Source organism: Aplysia californica, unplaced genomic scaffold (genome assembly GCF_000002075.1).
Source record: "Aplysia californica isolate F4 #8 unplaced genomic scaffold, AplCal3.0 scaffold00155, whole genome shotgun sequence".
Lineage (NCBI taxonomy): Eukaryota > Metazoa > Mollusca > Gastropoda > Aplysiida > Aplysiidae > Aplysia > Aplysia californica.
The window spans coordinates 1,067,105-1,085,987 of record NW_004797425.1 but is presented as its reverse complement, the minus strand read 5'-3'; the positions used below and the strand labels follow the sequence as shown (position 1 = coordinate 1,085,987).

General features: G+C 38.8%; 1 protein-coding gene across 3 annotated transcripts in view; it reads left to right on the top strand.

Moving 5' to 3' along the window:
• Nucleotides 1-17,891, top strand: part of LOC101853933 — a 24,724-nt gene extending 6,833 nt beyond the window's left edge. For all 3 annotated transcript variants that reach the window (XM_005097474.2, XM_005097472.3, XM_013082016.2), the window contains exons 2-11: nt 5,369-5,813; nt 6,482-6,641; nt 9,337-9,550; nt 10,716-10,782; nt 11,714-11,885; nt 12,489-12,557; nt 13,572-13,720; nt 14,774-14,820; nt 15,380-15,497; nt 17,390-17,891. In XM_005097474.2, coding sequence (XP_005097531.1) covers nt 5,682-5,813; nt 6,482-6,641; nt 9,337-9,550; nt 10,716-10,782; nt 11,714-11,885; nt 12,489-12,557; nt 13,572-13,720; nt 14,774-14,820; nt 15,380-15,497; nt 17,390-17,512 — 1,251 coding nt within the window. In that variant the 5' untranslated portion in view covers nt 5,369-5,681 and the 3' untranslated portion in view covers nt 17,513-17,891. The remainder of the gene's footprint in view (nt 1-5,368; nt 5,814-6,481; nt 6,642-9,336; nt 9,551-10,715; nt 10,783-11,713; nt 11,886-12,488; nt 12,558-13,571; nt 13,721-14,773; nt 14,821-15,379; nt 15,498-17,389) is intronic.
• The last annotated feature ends 992 nt before the right edge of the window (nt 17,892-18,883 follow it).

Here is an 18,883-nt window from a genome sequence, read left to right as displayed (position 1 = left end):
CCCCCCCAACTCAACGCGAGATGAATCAAGACTGGATCGTCTGAGTGTTGGGCCTATATTATACAGTGTTTACAAAAAGCTCAGGACCACTTGCAAAAGTGCACTCAAAATAAAAAAAAGATAAGAATCATTAATTGCTGGTTCTAATTTTGCGTTGCAATTTTGCAGGTGGTCCTCAACTTTTTCTGAAGACTGTATTACACAAAGGAAAGGCAGACAAAGCTATTGTCTCAGTTTCCTGTTCCTGGAAGAAAAGAAACACATCTGAAATAAAGTAACGGACACGATGTGTTCACCATTTTTTGTTTTTTTATTTGTTTGAGCCCTCTGGTGATAACATTGGAGAAATCCACCATACAACAACAACAGCCAAAGAGGCAGGTCGGGCCGTCGGTCGTCACTGTCGTGTGTCAAACTGACAGGTTTTGGGGACAGGCAACTTATTGTTTTCCTTATCCTATCCGTACATCATGTTTTACCATCGTATCCATTCGACGTGGGGAACTCTGTGCCACCACTTTCCACGGAGGAAATTTACTGGGTTGATCTGATCCGTACGCTATGCATAACAGTCTGTCAAAATGCTGTTTTTAAAACATACTGAAAGTTTCAAAGAGATCTTAGTACTAGAAGTATTCTAAATTGTGAAGAATACAACCCCGGGGGTACAAAATTACCCCAGGGCGTACGGATGTTATATTATTACACAAAGCTGTTTTCCTTTAAGCGTTTTATGATTACTGAATGCTGAAATCATTTACACCTGGTACTACATGTATTTCAAGAAGAAGGCTGAGACTAGGACCAATCGATTCACCTTGTCAAACTCAATAATAATATTCTGGATTTGTTTTCTAACGTTTGACACACGACAACGATGAGTGACGGCCGCGACATGTGAGTCATCCAAATAGCATTGATATGTCACAGTAGACATCTGTCATTGAAGTCAGCATAAATGTAACACATGTCATAGAAACCATCCAAATAACACACAAGTCATAGAAATCATCCAAATGTAACACATGTCATAGAAATCGTATAAATAAGACAGGTCATAGAAATTGTCATAAATATAACAAATTAGAAATCATTATTGATAGAACAAATGTCCTAGAAAACGTCATAAATAGAACAAATGTCATAGAAAACGTCATGAATAGAACAAATTGTTCAACATTGGAGAGAGAGGCGAACACTTTGGGAGCTTGGGTAGATATATACCTGCGTAGGCAACATAATAAATTAGGAAATACTGGTGATGTACCTTTCTACAAATCTCTCTCTCTCTCTCTCTCTCTCTCTCTCTCTTCCTCTCTCTCTCTCTCTCTCTCTTTTTTTTCTCTCCCTCTCTGTCTTTCTCTCTCTCCATTCCTCCCTCTTGTTTCTTTATTCTTCCCCCCTCTCTCTCTCTCTCTCTCTCTCTCTCTCTCTCTCTCTCTCTCTCTCTCTCGCTCCCGCCCCCCATACACACCCTTCCCTCCTCCCTCCATCCCACTCCACAACACCCTTCCCCGCACACACAAGTCAGTGTACACTGTAAACAACAACAACAACAACAGCAGCAACAGCAACAACAACAACAGCATCACCAATGAATAGTTTACCCGTGAGCTGACAACAACTTCAAAGTTATATTACATAGGATTTACTCTGATCTCTTTAATATATCCAGTGGTCACCTTTTCTCTCTTTCTTTCTCTCTTTCTCTCTCTCTCTCTCCCTCCCCTCTCTCCCTCTCTTTCATTCTCTGTCTGTCTTTCTCTCTTAATCTCATACTCTTATTTTATCTCTTTCCTCCTCCTCCTTCTCCTCGCTTCCTGTCTCAGATGCAGTTGAAATGATTTTTAAAATCCACATATATTATTGTAGAATAGATTTATAGTCTTTAGGCATAACAGCTTTTTGTCCCTGGAGGTGTTTGAATTTCAATGCCTCTGTTTTAAGAGTTCCAGGTTTTTCAGTAGCTATCTTTGATACTCCCTGTCTCAAGGATAATCCTTCAAACCCTTCATCAAACGTCAGCTTGAAGGATCTGTTCTGATCAGACGTATACCTAAGACGACAAATTATGTCCCCAACACGTGGGTCACCTTTTCCACTTTTGATTGATCCTATTTTGGAATAATCCTTGAAAAATGTGTGATCAAGGTACTGATCTGAAAGAGACTGGGGTTGCGCCTGGCTTTGCCCTTAATGCTAAAGTAGATCGCTGGCAGGAAGATAGAAACACCTTTTGATGCTAGTTCTATCAGGCTATGGCAGGAATCGACGTTCATGTATGTCCTTTAACTAGATACTTATGTTCCTCTTTCAAGCTGTAGATGACAGAGATGTCTGAAGTGAAGGAACAAAAAGCACAAATTCCAAGGTCATACAGATGGCAACAGTCCTGACACCGTCAGCTGAACCTTCAAGAGATAGTTTGTTGTCCATCTCTTTCTCCGCAAAGGTTCTTTCCTTCAGCCTCATGTGCTGTTTCATTGTCTTTTTGTCCATGTTTCCCACCCTGTGGGACTCATACATCACACAGGCCCTTTCGGGGATGATGCAACACCAAATTGTTGTTATGAAACGACTTTTTGAACGTTAGTCCCAGGCAATTGCGACCCAGTGTCTCACACCTTTCCTAATACCGGTACTCCATCAGGGAACAAAAATGGGACCCCTGATAACACTTTGCCGAGGTTTTTCGGCAATAGTAAGACAGAATTTCGGTAAAATTCCAAACAATTCATCTACAAGAACACTTTCTCACTGCTTTAATCAGGAGGGTGAATCTGCCTTCAGCAGCTCTGAATCTGACCCTAAAGAATCATTGGAATTTCGAATTGTCCAGTCCCCTAAAGCAAGGGTAATGGTAAACATTTTCATGCTAACACAACTTTTACTCCACCTTCCTTTATGAAGTACTGATATGAGCAAGGAAGAAAGACCCTATTGATGCTTCTGAAGTTCTCCACTTCCTCATCACATCAACCCTGTCAACTAGACAGTTGACGTACGTTTTTTTAAACTCTCCTATGATAGTGACCACACATAGTCAAAAGTCACTGCTTTGTCTTCGTCTGAAAGAGAATTGCACCCCAACCCTTTGCAGATGCGGTTGCAAGGTTCCAGAAGTTGGTGTTCGGGTCATGACGTCATTGGGCACCCTTGGCAGAGACATAACTTTGTCCTGACTCCCTGAGAAATGTTTGCTTCCCTGTCAATTTTCAACACCTCTTTCCCCCAGTTTTGGGGTCAGGATAGATAATTCTTCATCGGCAGGAACAGCTTCTGCAGTTGGCGCGTGTAGTTAGATACTGATGGGTCTTTGGCTGAGTCCCTAGTGCCAATGTCTGATACAAGAAGGGCAGTGTCACTAAAAGATGCTGAGGGGATATCGGCTGTGTCACTAGGTGTCGCAAAGGGAATATAGTGCCAACAGCTGGAGCCGGAGTAACGTCAGTTGTGACATCAGCATGATCAACAGAAACTACAGGATGTCACACTGCAACGTAGCATCAAGAGAACTTGTTGGAACCGAAAGAGCAGGACAAGAAGCCACCGCCTAGAGTTCTCCAGTAGTGGTTGAAGTTGGTTGAGTTGGGTCAAATGTGGTCACTGGCGATTATTTGGGGGTTGTTAAAAAAGTAACCAATGGAAAACCTGACTTGTCAAAGCATGGCACAGAAATATTTAATTCTGGTGTCTCGTGCAAGAAACATTGTGCACTATGTCTTCAATGGCACTTTGTGGTATTTCAGAAAGTGGCAATGATTTGGGGGAAGAATTCCCCCTTTGATAATGAGCACATTTGTCAGATTTTGAAAGTGACAACTGGACCAAACATTGGTCCCAGCTAACGGGAAACATTTTTTGCAAAGAATAAAACAAATGCACCTTTCGTTGACAATAATGTTTTGAGGGACCATTTGAGTTTTCCCGTATACAGTAATACAGATTTTTCAAGACACAAATTTTGATTTGGTCATCGGCACTGTTGATGGTCATACAGACCTGTCTTATACAGCATCATGTTAAAAGCCTTTAAGGGTCAGCAAAACGTGTTGCTTTTGTGGTTGCCAGGAAGAACAATTTGTCCTTGTGGACACATCAACACACATAGCAACTGAACCCTTAGCAAACACATGATCATTCGTATAGTCATTTTCCCCCTCTCCTACGACTCAACATGGACAACCAACATCTCATTTTCCCGCTTCATTAAAAAACGCCATATTCGCCATGATTCTCACCGCGGTCTCTTTCAGCGACCATACCACGGTCCATGCAAAGATATTTGTTGAGGAGATAAGACATTCCAAATACATATCGGAAACGGGGAAGAATGTGTTTCTGTCGATCGCCTGAAACCAGCTTATGTCGACACGACTCAACCAGTACCACTGCTGGAATCACCACCTCGGCGAGGCAGACCTTATCAAATCAACCTTCAGCACACTCACTAGCATCTCATTGCAATCCAAAATATTCAATAACTGAACATGAGAGCACTAAGCACGCACACTTGAATTCAAATAAGAATAAAGCATCTGATAACGATATCACCACCACCAGGTCAGGACCTCAAATCAAACCTCCTCAATTCTTCACTACGTCATTGCTGGGGGGGGGAGCTGTGTAGCGACAGCATACATACAGGTTTACACACACACCCACACACACACACACACACACACACACACACACACACACACACACACACACACACACACACACACACACACACACACACACACACACACACACACACACACGTACACATATATATATATCTATACACACACAGTGACATCGTACTAACACCCTCACACATACGTACTCATTCTATACTCACCCAATGACATCGTGCTAACCGCACGGCTGATATCGCCGGGGAATGAGTCATCGCTCACTGTTGTGAGTGTGTTATCTTTCTTCATTTATTTCACCAGTACAAGTTTGTCTTACGAGCTAGAAGGTTATGTTAGTGTCATTTCTTTTGCTCTACAATATATCCTACGTCACAGCTCACCAATGACACTTTTTAGTCGCAAAACTTGCTACAAGAAATTAATTCTGTAATTAACACTTTTCTTTGCACTAAAGACTCTCAATATATGCTTTCAATAATCATAATATGTTGCCATTAGAAAAACAAAAACGATGGGCTTGCTATTAAAAGAAGTATCGCCCCAGCTTTAAACCTTTTAAATGCTGTAGAAACCTTCCACCTGGATTTTTGCCCGGAATGCTTGTAATAATAATATCTTATGTTTGCATAGAGGCATACGTACATAGCTCACATCTTTACATGCACAGTCTATGGTGTTTTTAATGTACCATCTAATCATGTGTGGTTTAATCTCTTTAAAATCAACAGATACCTAATTCAATCCTAAGAACAGCTTGGAGTGTCTCTTCATACTGTGACAAGTCCCTGGAGCTGGTTTCTTCGTTTCTCAATACTAATGAAAAGAGAAAAAAGACCTCTGGAAATTCAGTGAATTGTACCTTTGTTTGACTCTCGTGGGTAAGGTGAATGTGCCCTTTACCATGTGGTTCAATCTGCGTTCAAGAAGTATGTAGATATATTCACCAGCACCTTAACTACATCATACTATAATGCTACACAAGCAGGAGAAATGTTGAATGCAACATAGAGATAATCCAAGAGTCAAGTGAGAAAAGGAGTCATGGAGAGACAGTTGTCAACACCGAGGAAGCAAGTGTCAGATCAGCCTGCAAACACTTTACTCTTTGTTGATAATGATGATCGTTTTGCCAAATCTGTCACAGAGACAATCAGGGAAAAGAAAACTGAAAAGGTATGAACATTTTATATGCTGTGTGTGTGTGTTTGTGTGTGTGTGTGTGTGTGTGTGTGTGTGTGTGTGTGTGTGCGTATGTTTGTTAGTAAATGCTAAATCTTTTAATTAGACAATTTTTAAGGGAAATTGACAGGGTTTCATTGTGAAATTCATCTTATTGTTCCTTTTTCTTTTCTTTTTTTTTTTTTTTTGTCTGGGGGGAGGGTTCTTTCTCCTATGGTAGAAACGTTTTGGGTGTCTTTTGTTGGGTTTTCTTTTGTATTGATTTTTGACATCTCCTCAGTATATTTGTCGAAAAGTAGTTAAAAACAAGGAAACCTGGGCGTTAATATGTAGATGTCATAGTTACAGTTGAACCCTCTCTAATGGCCACCTGAGCAAAGACAACAACTTTTCTGCTCTGCCCACAATAGGTGGCTGTCTTTGACAATTTTGACTATATTTATCTAATTCTTCAACGTATTGCTTTTCTGGTTTCACCAGGAACAAAACAAGCAGAATCTAAATTAACAGTATTGTACATAAGCAGAGGGAGGGACAGAGAAAAAGAAAGCATGAAACTCAACCTGTTCATAATCTTGTTACTTGCTGATTTATTACCCTGATAAATCAAGCTATTTACCTTTATTCTCTAAGTCATGAAGACATTTATTTCATTCTCCCAGAGCGTACACTTTGCCAATGAAGATGACATGGTTTCAAGCAGTGAAGTTTCTGCTGCAGACTCTTTGCAAACCAGCCGAGAGTTGATCTCATGGATACCCTCAGAACACCTGTATAGTGAAGACACTTTCATCCCAGAAACTCACGGGGAAACTTCCACAGGTCAGCTGAGATCATTAAGTCCTTTTGAACTTGAAACCAATTGCAAGGTTATTTGTGTCACGGCACAGAGGAATCAGGCGCTCATCAATTTTTGGGCATATAGAGTTATTGGTATAGTTTTAAAGCGTGTTCATTTGTCTTGCTTTAGGTGAAAATAATACTCCTATATCATGAATAGAAGTCGAGATATTTGCTATTGAAGAAGGTGGGGATCGCCTGGTTTAAGAGGTAAAATTAGAAAGAAAATGGCCATCAAAGTTTGGAGACTTATAAAGCTTGAGAGTCCTTAGAAACTGCAAATTTACATTTTTTCTACCTTAAATCGACATTTTTCAGTAAAATCCACACCGAAATAATATGTTTTTGAATGGACTTTAAAGGTGTTGAGTAAAAAAAAAAAAGTTGATAAAATTTCCAAACGGGCCATTATTTTGACGAGCGCCTGATTTCACCTCGATGCCTCACATTTAATCATTTTTTCTCAGCTCAAAACATGAAAGGATTGACATGTTTGATAAGGTATCAGCATCTGTGGTGTAGTGGTTAGAAATACAGTCCAACCTGTGTAAAACGGCTACCCATTGTCAAGGAGAAAAGTGGCCGTATAACACAGGTGGCCGTCTTAGGCAGGACTGATCAAAACGAAGAAAGCAAATCATTTTCTTCTGAGGTCCAAACTGAGGCTGATCTCAGGCTTAAAATTTTTTGTTTTCTTTTTAAAAAAAGGGGGTGGGTGGTGTAAGAAGGGTTTTTTGTGTGTTGATTTGTTGGTTGTTGTTTTTTTGGTTAGCTTTCTGTTTTTGTGTGTGCTGATTTTTTGCAAAGGTAAAATAAACTATTTATTATGTAGGTCTAAGCGGAGACAAGACCCAGTGCCATCGTAAAACAGACACCCGGGTCACCAACACTCAGAGAACGAGGGACGCTTGTGTCGCAAGTTCACCTCAACGTCCCATGTTTCTTTGTTACAGATTAGGTGAACAAAACGGTGACCAGTCACCTCACACATCATTTGTGTATGAGTTGTGGGCAGATCTTATAGGTTATGACGGATCACGGTTCCCTCACCAGCTGTTGAAAATTTATTGATAGGCCTACCCATTGGTCAACTTGGGTAAACATTCATTGGAGGGACAAACAATAACGAGAGGTGAATGAATTATGACGGCCCGTCCACAGCGTGATGGGCCGATTCAAAAGTTATGACAAAGCGTCGGGCAATGAGTGACCACGCTTAACCACCTGAGGCAGGTAAATTTGGCTGTGGGTTGATAAAATAAGGTGGCCGTCATGGCAGGTTCGACTGTAGTATCTTGATCTTTCTGCTAGGATGACGTATCCCTCATGGCCTAGGCTGACCCTGACAGGCAGAGCTGGAAGCCGGCTTCTTAGATTATTTAAATTGTGTTGATGGGGGCATAAAAACACATACATTTAAAAAAAAAAGGGTTTTCTATGAAATTTAGTGGTGTTTAAGAGAAGGTAACCCAGGATGTACTCAGTGATAAACAGTTTTGGTGGTCTCATGTACTTTTCTTAGGGAAACCAGTTTTCCTTACTGTATTGCTCATTCGTTGAAATAATGCAATTAGACTGATTGATCGACATACTGATTTTATGAAATTCTTTTGTTTGTTCATACATAATTTTCTATAATATACTTGTCTGCCCCTTTTCACAGAAAGCTTTGAGCCTATCAGAAAAATCTGTTTGAATAAATGTCAAATTTAGTTCACAGAATACCTTATTCCAGCTGCCAACCGGTTTATAAATAAACATACTGTCAAACACGAGTATCTCGAATTCTTCGGGGATTGGAAACAGTGTTCGAGATTTTCATAATTCGCCATGTCCGTGAAAGGCCTCAAATACAAAGAAATAATATAGAGAAAATCAAAGCAGGTGACAAAGAACATTAAAACCATTAATGTGGTTAGCTCCCTTAATGGACGTTCTGACGGTGTGAAAGCAAAAAAATGAATTAAAGTGGAAAGCAGAAAATCTCACGTGTGCACAGCCAACTCCTAGACTTTTACGTCATTCCTTTCCTCTCATTTTATTGGCTTACAGAAAGTTACACCTCTTGCTATCCACACCACGCGAGAATCCCTCCGTGTGATTGCACTCTTGGCAAGCCAATCATGCGATGCGGTCAGCATCACTCCCAACCCCCCTTCCCCGTCTCCCCTTCCTCCAACCTCTCGTGGCGAGGCAAGGACCACATTTTGGCTGTAGCAATAACTAAGAAACACCTACCCGCGGTCAGAAAGGCAGTAAAGCTGGGTCTTTAGATGAGGATGCGAAGTGGATTTGTTCGAGATTCAAATGTTGCGTGTTCTTAATGTTCAGGAACTCTGTGAAGTCAATACAAAGAAAACATACTGACTGAAACGGGACCAAGCATTATGTTCGAGATACCTGAAAATTGGTGATTTTCATGTTCGAGATTCATGGACTCTACTATATTACGTTTTAAGTAGTATGAAAATCTGTATTTGTTTTAGAAAATATGTATTTTCCGGTTTTTTTAGTATTGTTCCTCATGAACTTGCTGATGCTGATTAGAAATGTCATTTTATTGTATTTTTCAACAAATCAGCTAAATACCTGCCACATTTTCCCTGTTTTAGGTCATGCTTTGTTGATTACAAATACGTTGTTACTTTGAAATGTAGTCTTTCTTCGTTCCCTGCAGCTCACTCAGGTCCTGCTGCTAGTGATCCCACTGCTCCTAGTGCAGTTAGTTATGGATCGAGCACCTTCATTGAACTGGAGTCAGAGGATGAGACAAAGACGGAGAGTGAGTACTCTTCTTACACGGAGAGCATCAGCTCCTCTGATGTCTTCTCCTCTCGCAGTGGCAGTGCCACGTACAGAGAATGGAAAGATGTGACTGAGATCGTGAAAGAGTAAGTACTTTGCCTAAGATCATTTTTTTTAAGTTGCAATTATTTCTAAAAGGGAAAAGGAAGACTTTTTCTTTTATTGCTGATGAGAAGCTTATATTACAGTGGCTTGATAGTAGTCACTCCAGACATAATAAACAATTTGAGTTTTCCGTTATAAAGCTTAGAGGAATGGTCTCTTATTGCAGTGTACTCTCATATTTGGACTAATCTGAGATAACATTTGTGAGGCATCTTGGTGAAATCAGGCGCTCGTCAAAATAACGAAATCGGAGAAACAGGCATTTTTCCGCCAGTTAAGCAATTTTTATCAAATTTTAGCTTTATGGCTCAACCCCTTGTATGTCTCTATAAACACATATTTCCATGTATTGAAAAATGTCGATTAATTAAATGCGGAAAATATATCATTTTAAAGTTTTTAAGGACTCTATAGCAATTACCAAACTTTGGTGGCCATTTTCTTGCTAATTTCTCCACTGAAACCAGTCGACCTCACCTTTTTCCATCGCTAACATCTTGACCTTTATTCAAGATAGATTGGTGATTTTTTTTCATTGAAAGCAAGGCAAATGAATAAGCTTTCAGATGATACCAATAACTCCACATGCCTAAAAATTAGCGAGCGCCTGATTTCACCGCGTTGTGACACATTTATATTTTGCACTTAATGATTAACAATGTTTATTAGGCTATTAAGGACAAAACTCAGTGCCTATTCCCATTTCGCAACCATTCTCCTACATTTTTGGACATTCTTTGCAAAACTGTGTTCTTTCACCATTTGAATGCCCAGGCTTCCAATAAATTAAATAAATGTCAGAACCATATTTTTGTCACAAAAAATGGTAAGAGGAACACAAGGTCTGATTAAGATGTACAATGCATTGTTTCACCATGTATACAGCTGTGTTTCTCTTTATTTTTTCTCATACAATGAAATATATATACAGACACTTAGTATCTCAACACAGAAGTTTTCTTATAAACAACGCCTATGCACTTATGTTGAAAGTAAATGAACTGGAAATACTTCACCTTGATCGACAGAGTGTAACCGCAAGCTGAAAAGATTCATTCAATCTGATTTCACAAAAATATCATCATTTCATTTTCTCTGAGATTTTTTTTACCGCTCTTGCATTTGTTAAATTTGTTTTATCTGCAGCATTGAAGAGCTTGAGGAGAGTGAGTTTGTGACTCAAGCAGATGTGAATTATTTTGCTCGTGCACAGGTAGGTAGAAATTTAAACCAAAATTGTCTTTGCATACCATTGTCTGTAGTCTAGTGGTTCGACTGCTGGATTATCAATCATAACCAGTCAGTGCTGGACGCTGTGTTGTTGCTCCCATTTTACAGGCCCTTAAACTCTAACATACCGACAAGATCATTCCCTGTCTGAACTGGGTACCCTTTCCCTCCAGAATGAAGAGAGGAAAATTTATGTAATGTGTCTTCTGCTTTGACTTTGAACGCTTCCCAGTAAACTGAGAATGTTCCAAAATATTTAGGGTCTGTTGGGGTAGTAATGTATTGTACAGTGCATAGTGTTTTCTAATCAGTAGGCCTAAGGAATAGATAAGCAGTGTATTATTTTTTATCATAATTGATATTGTGCTCACATCTCTAAACTACAATTTTCTACAATATCCTGTTGAAGGGAAAAACAAAAATCATATTATTACAATAATAATAAAATTATTATTATTATTATTATTATTATAAGTGCTTCCGTAGATTCAACTTCAGCGGTCATTATTTAAAGGAATCTCAGATTACACATTAAAAGTTGATTTTGATGCTTGATGTGTACGAGTTATGAATATTATTTGGTCTGTTTAGAATAAGACCTGTGATTTTCATTGTTCTGTCCCTCCCCTGAAAATAACTTAAATGGTTGAAAGAGATGCACAGTATGGTAATTTGCTAAAGACTTTACAACTTAAGGCTACAAATATTTTCTTTGACGTAATTAACAGTACCAGGATTAAGTAGAGAGTCATCAGAATGCAAATGTCATATTATCTAGTACATAAATGACACACCTATTGTCCATCTCATAGAAACAGGTGTCAAAACAAAACGAATAAGACTACAAAGCCATTGATCTTTTTTTTTCTCCTGTACTCTATCTCCGTATATATATATATAACAATTCCGCACAGGATGATGACACTGACTTCACCGATTCCATGGATGAGGAGATGATGGAGCAGGCGAGACAAGACTTCCTCCTGGCCACGATGCGACGACTCCGTCTGGGTTCTGTGTACAGCCCACGCAGTCTGGCTCTAGACTCTACCTCAACCACCCACAGGAGTGGGGCCAAAGCTACGGGTAATTAGTTTCTTTTTTTTTTTTTACCATATTAAGGGTCAGGTATCATGCAAGGGAGGTCCCTAATCTCAAGGCAATTTATGTGAAAACATGCTCTCCATTTTTGTCTGTGTCTTGCAAGTCTGATCCACTTGAAAGTGACCACAAATAAGAGTGATATTGGTTGTTTAATCAAGACAAGGACAAACAGTCTTGTTACTTATCTTGTCTTACACCTGTTTGTGGGTAGACCTAAGGAATAGATAAGCAGTGTATTATCTTTTATCATTATTGATATTGTGCTCACATCTCTAAACTACAATTTTCTACAATATCTGCACGCAGGAGAATTATCTTAACTGGCAAGATTTCATTTTCAAGTTGGTCAGCTTAAACCTAAAAAAAAAGACCAGGTTTGATCTGCTCACCTATGTGACAGGCTTTCTTATGCTGTGTTATTTTGCTGTACCATTCTGAAAATAATGACACCTAAGAAATGAGCATTCTTTTTGTTGCTTTGAAAAAAAAAGCATACAGACTTCACACTTTCAGCCATGGGACGATGATAATTAAACAGCTTATCAGGCATTCAGTACGTTAGACTGTGATTTTTTTTTTCCCCAGTTGGTGAGAACAATAAAGACCAGATGTCATTCTGCCAGAAAATGATCCAGCGTTGCAAAGCTGAAACAGGTTAGATAAAACTTTTAATTAATGGTCCTTCAATGCACAGAGCGATTGGTTTCAGGAATTCTCAGGAGAATAAAAATCTGCTTAATCACAAGTGTTTTTACATGAAAATTATCTGGGCTGTCGTGGTTATGGTAAATTGTGTGGTGCAAGGAGACAACTTTTGAGCAGGGATATTGATTATGCAATTAAATAAAAATAATAATAAATAAATTACACTTTTATTTGTCCCAGGAGGGCACTTTGATTTACAATGGCAAACATACATATACATACATGAATACATAATTATAAATACATACATACAAAATACACAATATTACACAAATACTGAACAGTTTACAACCATGCCACTGTCAGTCGCCACTGTTTTTGTTACAGTGGTGTCTACCTAACAGCAACCCCCTCTGGAAGCAGGCATTGGTCACTGTTACGAAGACATTGCTACTGAATTTTCAAAAGTTCTGCTCATTCTCTGATGTGTGGCTTCTAGCAGCAGATCTTCACTGTTCAGAAAGGTTTACCTGGACAACTCCAACTAGTTTCAGGTCTTTATTCTGCTCTGTTGATCAAGTGAATCATGAATGAAGTGTCTTTTCAAATGACATATCAATTGTTTCATCTTATTCTTTGATCATCTGCTTTATTTGAGCTCTATGGTAGTCAACAGCAGGCTCTTTAAATCTTTTTACCACTCCTGACTTAAACCCCCTAACATCTGACATTGCGTGCTTTTCTGACAAGGTTGTAGGATCTTTCGTCTTTCAAGCAGTTACCCACCACTCAACCGTAATATCCTTTTCTTTTTCTTTTTTTTTTTTAAAGTATCATATATTTCAGGAAAAGAATATGTTGTTTGGAAGCAGAGCACTTGGTGCTAGACAAGTAATAAACATTTTGTTTTTGGTTTTATTTATAGTAATGGAAAGTTGGAGCAAAAAAGGGTTAGAAATGTTTATATATATAGTGTTTTTTTCTGGAAGTATGAATATATATTTTTCTCTTTTAATTGGACAGAAAGTAAGCCAACCTCTGCCTCAACCAGAACAACTGAGCTTCATACAAAAGCTGAGTCAGCAAAACATCAGGTCCTTGAACACTACGGAGTCAGCTCAGCACTGGTGGACAGACTGAGAGTGGACAACTTGTGTCAGCGGCTGGACAAGGTGAGTACTTGACTCTAGATGATGGAGGTTTGAGTGTTCCCCTGTTGCTTCCTGGCCTTCCACAAACATGATTCCATCCCTTTCATGATGCGTGTTGGGTCATGGATGGCAGAAACTGGATCTGTACCTGTGGTGTTATAGTTAAGCTTTTTGTTTTTGCTTGCGGAGGACATGAGTTGATTCCCTCATGGGGAAATCATGTCTTTGAGTTTCTCCATAAGTGAGGCAGCGTGATGAAATCAGACGCTCGTCAAAATAATGAATGAAATTAAAGAAAATGGCATTTTTCTGCCAGTTTGGCAATTTTTATCGAATTTTTGTTTCTTATTAGACAATTAAAGTTGACAGTGATTAGCATGAGGAGAAGAAACGGTCAGCGATGCCGACAGCACGCAGGAACTCAACACTCGCCCGAGGGTCCTTAAAAAGTGCTGAAAGTGGGTTACTGAAATGTCCCAGCAGACGGGTTCTAGCACGATAGCTGGCGGGACATCTCAGGAACACATGGTCCATAGTTTCATCCTCCTCCTTGCAGGCTCGACAGGACGGATCTAGGAGCTACTGTAGAACATGGGATGTATGACGGAGTTCAATTATCTTTTTTTAAGTAACTACTGTCAATTTGTCTAAGACCTCCACCTGTTGTCAAGGAGAAAATTGGTCACATTATACAAGTGGTCCTCTTGGACAGTGTCATTATAATATGGGAAAAATGCAAGCGTGGAAGTGGAAAGTGGTCATTTTTACAAATTGAGTGTCTTGGATAGGTGGTCTTTTGAGTAGGTTCAGGTGTACCGGGTATTTGAAAAGTTAATCCTGAACTATATTTAAGTCTGTAATTTCAGTGCGAGGAAAAGGTATTTTTTTTAAACACCGTATTTTCTTCAATTAGTGTTTGTCTCTCACACTTCATAGCCTTCGGCACAGTGTTGTTATATTCTCTTTGTACCTTTAAACATCAATATATAACAATGTTGGTAAATTTTGTGAAAGCAATTTGCTGGGTGTTGAAAATATCTGTTAAAAATATTATTTTTCTCTTTTTGCTCTCAGAAAGCAAAAACTTTGGATGAAGAGGCTGAAAAATCTGTGCGCTTTGTGTAAGTAGAAACTATTTAAAAAACTGGTTCTGTTTATTTGTACATAAGCTTTGCTAACTCTTTGAACACTGGTCCCCTGAGCTTTACTGGACTAGGGTTCCTGAGCTCCTCACGGTGGACGGGTTGATTTTACACCACTGCACGCTGTAGTGTGTTCAGTGCACTGAGTCAGGGGTAAAGTTAGAGCACAATCAGATGTGTGCGCTCAGGTCAAAAAGGATAATAAACAAAGCAAGAGAGAAAATTAGTGAAAAAATTAGACTCACTCTCAAAGTGGAAATGTGGATAAAGTAGATTTTGTGTGTGGACTTGGAGAATTTTTGTCTTTTTCTACTCACCATATTGCGCTTTTTCATGCTGTTCTCCTTCTGTTGTCTTTGGGTAGACCATAAATAACCACTGGCTATATATACACTACAAAAATTGATTTCGTTTAATTTGTCTGAAATGTGTCTTTCACTGTGTTAATTTGCTGTACTGTAAAACTATAACTGCAATATCAGTACAAGGTTTTTTTTATCTATCAGGATTTCATCCTATTGTTCTTTTTGATTTGCAGGAAGGATCATCAAGATGTGGAAGCTGAGATGGCCAAACAGAAGTTTATCTCTCAGATTCAGGCTCGTGTACAAAATGAAAAAACAGAGGAGAGAATTCAAGCTCATCTTATACGCATGGTATATCTTTCCTTCTCTACCGCCGAATAATAAAATGAATTGTTAGATTCCATTTATATAGACAACATCCCTACTGGAGAGAAGGCTCTATTCTGACTGACCCTATAACATTTTCAACATTCTGTTAAGCATTAAATGCAAGCTGCAATTTTACAGGTGCTTAAGTACAAATGTACAGATAAGGTGTTTCCCTTTCTTTAGCAGAGTAAAAAAAAATTTGCCTCAAGTGTCATTCCTAAGGATGCAATCTTGCCCATACCAGGGCTCTTATCCCCAACCTTACGGTTGCAAGTTCAGCGGCCTAACCACTTGACTGCTGACAGTGTGGTCAGATTGTAAACATTTCTGTGCCGATCCTCACACTAGGTGCCTCTCTTTAAAATACTTTATGGAAGGTAAAGGAAAAATTGGTTCTCATACCCCTAGCTTCTAATGCGGGAAGACAGCCAGTGATGCTAATTCAAAAAAGTATTTTCATCCTTTGACCTAAAAGTTTTCATATTGATTTACAAATCTATGCTTTGTACACTTCGCCATGGAGATTATCATATGTGAGATAGCGTGGTGAAATCAGGCGCTGGTCAAAAAAATTAAAGTCAAGAAACTGGCATTTTTCCGCAGGTGTGGGAATTTTTATAGAATCTTTCATGCCCTTTAAAAAACAAGTTTCTGTGTGGATTTTACTGAAAAACATTGATTAAAGGCATAAAAGATGTAAATTCTGCGTTTCCACAGACTCTCAAGCTAAGAAATAACTCAACTTTGGCGGCCATTTTCTTGCTAATTAATTTTACCTCTGAAATCAGCCGACCCCTATCTCCTATCACCAATATCTTGACTTGTATCCAACATATATATGGATATATTTTTCATCAAAAGTAAGGTAAATGGACAGGCTTTAAGATGCTACCAATAACTGCATATGCCTGAAATTTGACGGGCGCCCGATTCCACCGCGTCATGACACATATGTTAGATTTGAATGTAGGATCTAAAGATTTTGAATTTAATTGTGATCAAAGCAAATTTGTTACAGCTATGATTCCTTTTGGGACTCATATCTTCACCTCTGATGCAGAGAACTGAGGTATCAATATAATAGACTAAAATAGTCACAGTTCTGTTCTCAAGCATGTGAAGCATTCAAATTTATCGTAAAAAACACAGTAAAAATCAATGCGTTTCGACTTGTCAAATTTGAAATATTTGACAACTTTCCATGGATTTAAACCTTTCTTTAGTTTTTCTTTTTTATGCAGATGTTTTTAATCCGACATCGACACAATTTAGATCAATAAAGTGGTGGGCTGCCCACCCACGTTGAGAGGGATGCAGCATCCCAGCAGAAAGACCTAGATACTCGATAAAAATTATCTCAACTCAGGAATCGAACTCCGGTCTCCTGTGTGCGACATCAAAGTGCCTAAACGCTATGCCACAGATGCGGATGACATCTTTCTTATGGCAAGCTATGGGCTCTCTCTGGGCAGACTTTCATTAAGTGTAAATGCAAGGCTAAAATATGAAAAGGAAATGTTGGGTCATGTTAACACTAGTATGGGAGAAATCATTTATTCAGGATTTACTGAACTGTCTAAACCAGGTCACCAGCATGATCAGTATACAAATACCAGCTACCGGAGGTTCAATTACAATTTAGTGCCTTTACACACATTTTGTTGGGAATACTTGATATGACGCCTTGCATTCTCTCCTTGAGTTTATCCCATACTAATGTTAACATAATCTCGACTCACTCTGTGAGCTTAGTTCTTAAGCCTTTCACTTTCTTCCGCTGTTTTACAATTCCCTCAATGCATGATTACTTGATGATGATTTTATTTTTGGCCTTTTATTTTAACTTTTTCCCTGCTGTTTGTCTATTTCAACAGCACCCAGTGAAGTGGTTCTCAGATTTTGTCATTGGATTGCCAGGATGGGATGAGGACTCGAGAGAAATCTTGTACAAGTACAAGAGACAAGTGGAGAAAAGAATGGAGGAAACCGCCGAGTGAAATTTTTATTGTTCTTACACTTCTTATGGCTCCCTCTGGATCTAATAATAATAGACTGTATGTGCTTCAACAAACAGTGCAACTGATTTAGTACATGGTCCAATTACTTACCACTGAAGTGGAGTGTCCCTCAATTTTCAAGCGGTATTATACCATTGTTGATTGCCCTCTTTATTTATTCTCCAGACTATCTTTATAGGTAGGAATGTGTTTAGATTTTTTTTCTTTTTGGTATGTGTTGTACAGCATTTGCAACTGCATAAGGGACACATTTAGTGTTTTCAGTTTGTTTATAAATTTGCGAGGACATGCACACATAGAAAGTATGATCTATTTTTGTATAACAGCATGGGCCGGGAACACAAGACAACAAGATAAAGAAAAATTAAATCGACTAATACGGAAAGCATGTAAAATTTCAACATCTTCATTCCCCTACTTGGATGAATTGTATATAACAGCTTGCACTAAGAAAATTAATTCCATCTTTTTAGACAACAAACATCCCTTGTTCCCTCAAATAAAAACATCAGTCAGAAGTAAAAGACCCATGCTTCTGATCTGTAACAAAGAAAGATACAGAAGGTCATTTTTACCATCATCTATCAAAATGCTTCCATCTTAACCATCTTGTATAAGTATACTTACGACCTTAGAGCATGCATCAAAATAACATTGAGTGTGTATCTAGCTTACGATTATTATTGTTTATATTGCTGCTCATTTATATTATGCATGTGATTGTAAGCCTACTTGTGTGTGCATGTGTGTGCACGTGTGTACGTGTGTGTGTTTGTGTGTGTGTGTGTGTGTGTGTGTGCGTGTGTGTGTGCGTGTGTGTGTGTGGTGGAACACCAAACCAATGTGCCAGGATCTGGACAATAAAGATGTATCTTATCTTATCTTATCTTACATGGCTTCTAATGATTAAGTAGTAAGGTGAGCCTATCAATTAATGCACACAACATGCGCAACATGAACATATCGGTCGCCGAGTGAAAGGCTCAGACAAATGCCCCTTTGTAATTTTTAGTGGCGTTTGTCAAAAGTTTTGCACCCATGTCTTCAAATTTTCTTTTTTCTTATCATGGAAGACGGTATGAAATCCCACTGATCTTTGGATCAGGAGTGTGAAAATCCGTTGCTAAAAAACCCCAAAGATATATATCCTTTGACCATGCCTGTACAGACCAGGATTCCAACTACGTTTAGCTTGAGACAAAACACCTCACCTGGTAAAGGGCATTTAGCTTTTGAAGTGATTTCTTTGTTCATACCGGTACTTCCTATGATCTCTGTGTGTGAGTATTAGAAGGTTGATTTTTGTGATAAATGGAATTAGTTTCTTTACTGCCAATTTAGTATATAACT